Consider the following 6318-nt stretch of genomic DNA (forward strand, 5'->3'; position numbering starts at 1 on the left):
GATTATTATTTTTGTTTGTTTTAGAGGCTATACAGTGCTCTGTAGATGTTTTTGTAGCCTGATAGGTTGATGCAGTTTAATGACTGTCCTTTCAAAAAAGGAAAGGTTAAGCTGGAGTTAAAAACTAAAACAATGGGTTTCTAATTAATTTAATAGGGAACACACTTTATTTTTAAAAGCAAATATGTTTATTGAAGACCAATAAAATAGGTCATACTGATTTATATATATTTTGTTTTGTTTTTTTTACTGCAGAGAGATACATTGAACTGAGAAATATAATTTTTTCAAGGTTATGCACAGTTTGTTTCAGCTGTTTTTTCCTCTTAAATTGGACAACTCTTTATTTAAAATTTGCTGAAGCTGATTAAAATATGCAGAACACTAACTAAAAGTAGGAAAATGCTATCAGGAAGCAAAATGCTAAAGAAAAGCCAAAAGTAATGCTTTCTAAAAGTATCAGAAACTAGATTAATGTAGCAAAAAATCTTGTTGAAAGGTGTTAAACTTGCTATAGCTGAGAAGTGAAATTCTGAAATGAACAACTCTGAATTTCTTTTTACTGAAAACATTATGAGCTACTCGAAAATACACCAGAATAGGCATCACGTGTCTGTGGCTTTTACATAGCAAATCTGGTTACAGTCAGGATGGCCGAGCGGTCTAAGGCACTGYGTTCAGGTCGYAGTCTCCCCCGGAGGCGTGGGTTGAAATCCCACTTCTGACAGAACAATTTTTAGGTCAGTTGTGCGATTTTACTGAAAAATGTCCAATCCACCCAGATTTCACTTCAACAAAAGCTACASTGAAATAAAGAAAGAAAGAAAGAAAGAATTTAGACAAAAAATACTGGTTTCTTAGATTAAAATCAGAATCAAACACAATTTTCTTTTCACTTAAACCATTGAGACATTACCTCAAAATGTAAAATCACAGCATGTAATCAGTAAAACACTCCTAAAAGGAGGTTTTCTACGGAGCCCGCGAGGGGACATGGGGGAYTTTTTTTCCCTTTTGCGTTCCCTCGCAATATTGTTTTGCGTTCCCACGCAAAAGTTTGTTTTGTATATGAACTGAATTAAATCAGACTTTTATTTTGAAATATCCGGTTACCAAAACTGGAGGTGTCACCACAAGTTCGTGACATTAACATTTAGATGTTGCGTGGCTGACATACTTCCATGCATAATTGTGTGATATATTCATTCTGAAGCTCAATTAAAGCAGTAGGCTAACTCAATAATGGTGAACATGTGAATTTGTTAACAAACCAGCAGGCACAACTGTGATAAACTACTTTTGCGAGGGAACGCAAAAGGTATTGCGAGGTAACGCAATACTWTTGCGTGGGAACGCAAAAGAAAAATAAACTCCTGTGTCCCCTCGTGGGCTCCGTATTTTTCAGAAAACCTTGACAGAATTGTTACAGTATAATGAAAAAGACAAACAAACACTAGTTTTAACTAAATAACTAAATACTTTATTTAATAAGCATATTGTTAGTTGTTTTTTAAACATTTACAAATACGTTCAGATTGCATAAAATGAATTATTCTTCTACATTTTCAAAATGTTTGGCATGTATTATAATACATTATGTTTTTCCGCACATCTTTGCATCAAGGCAGGTTGATTTTAATGTGAAGCCTGATATTATGTGAACCTTGCAGCTCATCTGTTCAATATGTTCTGTGATGCTCATTGCTCTCACGGGCTATACTTCTAACAGGTGTTTTTTTCCCCACTAATCCAGTCTTTTCCCACTTTGAACCACATCTGGACGATCAGCATCTGCCCAACAAAAAGGAAAGCACATATTTGTGATACATGAACTGCTGAAGCTGGCTGCAGCTCTGACATCAACTCAAACCAGACGGATTCAGCAGATGATRAGGTTTATTCACAATTTTCAGTGACCAGAGTAAACACGTGAGACTTGAGCGGGCCTTTTGACGCTTAAACTCGCATTTACGCGTAACTCATGCTGGAGATGTCGACGTYGTTGCATCAGCTGTGACGGACAGACTCGCACTGTGATTTAACACCTGCTCTTGTGCAACGAAGTGAGGTCAGAGGGCAGGTCTCGCATGTCTTCAGAGGCGGAGGCCCTCCGCACACACTCACATCACCTTCGCCCATCAGCACGCCCACGCCCCTCCCGGTCCGTTTTGAGAAGTTCCAGAGACCGCCGTCCAATCGCTCACGTCCACACCTAATGCGTCCTGACAGATGAATGTACGCACAGCCTGCCAGCGTTGTATCACATTCATCTGAGAAAACAAATAAGGAGGGATGCGGACAAACTTAAACAAATAGAGAGCAGAGCCACGCTGCCAAATCCCTGACAGAGATAACAGGTGAAAAATGGAGTGTGAGCTGAGGAAAGTGTTTCCAAATGTACAGTCAGCTGAGGCCTTCCTGTCATTTAGCCCATGCTGCCGTCTAGTGGTGCAGGGTTTATTCTCAAGCAGAATCTATAGAGGCAAATACTGGTTTGCAGGGGGTGAAATGCATTAAATTTGATTAGAATGAATAAAAAAACAGCAATTTGTCTACTTTTTTTTGTTTAGTTTTGTAGTTCCCTGAGTATACAGCTGTAAATCCAGCAAAGTGTGCATTAACCAGAAATATAATGCTTTTAAATCCTTCTTTTTTCACATTTCTTTAATGCTTTGGTCTGAATTCCTCCTTGCTGTAACTCCACAAGACCCTCTTTCACTTTTTCTGAGGTGTGTCCCAGATCAACTCATTTTAATACTGTCTCTTTAAAGGCACAGTGTGTAGGATTTTGTCAATTCTTTTAGCYGAAATTGAGATAATCACTAATGACAATAATAAAAAAAATATGTCTAATCATTGCAGACAAAGACCTTGTTTAATTATTTTTACCTTATAAAAAGCTGTTTATATCTCCATGGTCGCGGGTCGCCACACAGGCAGCCGCCATCTTGCACCGCCATCTTGTCCACGAAGGCTCATGATGGACAAACTGCGGTGGCGGTGTCAAAAACAGTTTTAGTTGTAATACTATACAGTAAATGTAATATTTGTTGTCTGTCATTGTAGCTGGGATAATTTTACTTATTAAAGCTCATAATCTTACCACTTGAAACATCACTAGCCCTGAAGCTGCTGGTAGACATCGCGGTTGGAATTATCGAAGGCTTTTGACACCTGAGAGACACCGTAGCAACTCCTTTGTGTTTGGAAGCGGGGGGTGGGGGTGGGGGGAGGACCAGGGAGGAGGATGATTCAACCACTCAACCACTAGATGTCRCTGAAAACAACAAATCCTACACACTGTGCCTTTAAATGCAAATGAGGCGCTTCAAACCCCGCCCCTCCTCCAGCTTCCGGACCAGTCCATTCTAGTTTAATAGAGGGGTTTACAACCAGAATTGTAAAGTAACTAAGTACAAATACTTTTTTTTCTGTACTTAAGTAGAAATTTTGGTAATCTGTACTATATTTGAGTAATTGCTTTTCAGCCTACTTTTTACTTCTACTCCTTACATTTTCACACAATTATCTGTACTTTCTATTTATACATTTTTTAAAAAGGCAAGAAGTAGAAAGTTGTTATTCCTATTTCATTCCAGCTGGTTCTTGTTCTTGTTGAATTTTGCCTCCTGGGTAGAGTGAATTTAATTGTAGTAAAAGCCCTGTCACACTATGTTTTATCTTATCCCAACTTATGAAACTTATAATGACATCAACGTTGAAGATGATTTTTTTTTAAATGAGTTGGAAGCCTGGTTTAGGCGTGTACGTAGTGTAATGCTAACAAACTGATCAAATTACTTTTATTAGTCATTTTGACTTCAAAAATGACTAATTTGACCTTCAGATGAAAAGTAAAAATATATCATTCTGACACAGTATTAGTTTGTACATTCCATCACAGCTGCACGTCTTTAGAAAAATGTTTTTTTGGGGACGTCACCTCCCAATAAATGTCATTTTGGAAAATCTAACCGCTCATTCTTACTTAATATTATTAAGTATATTTTATGTCATAAATTTACTTTTGATACTGAAGAACAACAACAAAAAAATCAGATACTTTAAGACTTTTACTCAAGTAATATTCTTGGAGGTGACGAACTTTTACCAAAGTAATTTTATAAGAGTATTTTTACTCAAGTATCACTTTGAGGTACTTCATACAACACTGTTAACGACTATACAGCAGCACAGACTTTTTTATTTACAAATGAATGTCAACATGTCAACCGTGGAGGACTTGTCCAACCAGCCTTACATGATCTGAGCTGAGGCAGCTCTGATGACTCTTTATACTGTTTCAACATACAGATGTTATCTAACAATGACCTCATTTCCAGCTTTGTACTGGTTCAAGATAGGAAAATAACAGATAAATTACATCAGATTTTGTCCTGGCCAAAAATATCCCCTTCTACTGATAATCAAGGGAACAGATTAAAACACAGTGAAGCAGTTGTTATCGGGACAGTAGAAATTTTTTTTCCATTACAAGTGAACTAAATGATTACAATGTGAAAATGGATTAAAAAGCAGGTATGTCTTTAAGCGAAGAAAGTTTTGTTGTTTTTACGTAATTTGTTCATTCTTTGTTTCTTGCAACTTCTTCCTGGTAGTTTAAACTTTTTTTCTGTTTTTAAGCTGATTTTCTTTGTAATTTTAGCTCAAATTCTTCTCTGTTCAGCTTTGATATTATTCCGACTTTTCTCTTTTCTGTTCCTACTCTCTGCAAAAGTCAGCTGTTTACAGTTTTGCTACTAAACTCTTTCAGCTTGACTTGGCTTTCAGCAAAATTATTTGGCAATGAGCATTCACGCTACATTTTGGCAGGAAATGCAGTTTCTCTAGTCAGTTAAAAAAAAACCTAGTGCTCAAAACAAACAAAAAACGATCATAAAAAGACAAAAAGTTTAATCAACTGTAAAAGTAGGTGTTTTTCCACAAAAAAACTTTATTGTGGACGAGAAAAAAAAGTTAATTGTTTTTAGATGTGATGGACTCAGCACCAGTGCCAGTCTAGTCCCGTCTAGTTTTAAATCTTATCTGCAAACCTTGGATTAAACAGCAAAATAAAAATGTTCATGTTAGATTTTGAAACATTAAATTCAAAACAAATATCTTTGGTCTTCTAACCTCCATGGTGTTAAATGTTAACGCTCTGCGGCGTCTTCTAACATTTATGACAGCACAAAGTATCTGATATTACCACCATGAGACAATAATCCCTTTTAAGTCACAAGAAATCTGCTTCCCTTTTCCAAAAGTCAGGATTAGCAGAGAAGAGATTCTTAATTCTTCCAAATGAGCTCCATGTATGGACATAAAGCGTGGGATCAGTCAGTCTTTTCTCTCTTCTCTCGACGGGCCTTTCTCTTCAGCTGAAGCGTCTTGAGTTCGGCCATGGTGGAAAAGGTTCTGTACACCCACACCATCTGTCAGAGCCGAAAACGGGAGATTAAAGCTGGTATTTTTCTTGCTTGCGAGTGTTTGTGACATGTTGAGAAATAAAAAAAAGGGTGAAACTCACCACGATGACGACTGCATTGAGCAGAAGAGGAATTGAGTAGACAAGTGATATGAACATGCCTTTAGAGTCAAAGTACTGGAACTCAGAGAAGGACCTGAGAGACAAACGCCAACATTTTTTTTAGTTTGTTAGCTGAGTTTTCCACTGACAAACATGCTTTATTTGAAATAAAAATAAAAGGTAATAAAAAAAAAAGAAATGAATGTTTTACCTCCAGTTCAAGGCAGCCAGCTCATTTAGATATTCAGCGCTGTAAACAAGGCCAGCTGTGGAGAAGTCACATCATGTTAATATCAAGTCAGTCTACAAAATAAAGTCCTTTTGAACAAATGTGAACACAACACCCAAGATTATTACCTATCAGGGCCCATATTTACCAAACTTAGGGAGGATTTTTTAAACTTAAGTGCTGAAAATTTCTTAGATTTTCTCCTACTCTTAAGTGTAAGTGACTTAAGTGTAAGTGACTTCAGTGTAAGTGCCAGTTATCAAAATTATTAAGTCTAAGAATCACTTTTACGCTCAAGAAATGTTAAGACTGCTCCAGAGGACTCTTAAGTGGTTAAGAGCTGCCACTAGGGGTCTCAGTTGGACTGAAGACAGAGAACACAGCTGTCCTCCCTACTAAGTGTTATTCTCAGTTATAAGGTGGAAAACAGGTTTGGTCAGAGATACAAAATAAACAAAGGTAAAAAGAAAAAAAAAGCTGTGCATAATGTTGGACTAAAAGGCAGATATTTGTGTGTGGCTTTTGGAAAAAATATTAAATACACTGAGTGCATGCGACC

At 37.0% G+C, this 6318-nt stretch overlaps 1 protein-coding gene and 1 non-coding gene across 2 annotated transcripts in view; one reads left to right on the forward strand and one right to left on the reverse strand.

Moving 5' to 3' along the window:
- The first annotated feature begins 644 nt into the window (after positions 1 to 644).
- trnal-cag (transfer RNA leucine (anticodon CAG)) lies at positions 645 to 727 on the forward strand. The gene has a single exon. It is a non-coding gene; the product is annotated as a tRNA-Leu (tRNA).
- Positions 728 to 4186: 3459 nt separating this feature from the next.
- tmem18 (transmembrane protein 18) overlaps positions 4187 to 6318 on the reverse strand; it is a 4589-nt gene continuing 2457 nt past the window's right edge. The window contains exons 3-5 of the mRNA XM_014011561.1: positions 5742 to 5796; positions 5531 to 5624; positions 4187 to 5435 (exon numbers count right to left, since the gene is read on the reverse strand). Coding sequence (XP_013867015.1) covers positions 5337 to 5435; positions 5531 to 5624; positions 5742 to 5796 — 248 coding nt within the window. The 3' untranslated portion in view covers positions 4187 to 5336. The remainder of the gene's footprint in view (positions 5436 to 5530; positions 5625 to 5741; positions 5797 to 6318) is intronic.

The sequence above is a fragment of the Austrofundulus limnaeus genome, unplaced genomic scaffold, assembly GCF_001266775.1.
Source record: "Austrofundulus limnaeus strain Quisiro unplaced genomic scaffold, Austrofundulus_limnaeus-1.0 Scaffold82, whole genome shotgun sequence".
Classification (NCBI taxonomy): domain Eukaryota; kingdom Metazoa; phylum Chordata; class Actinopteri; order Cyprinodontiformes; family Rivulidae; genus Austrofundulus; species Austrofundulus limnaeus.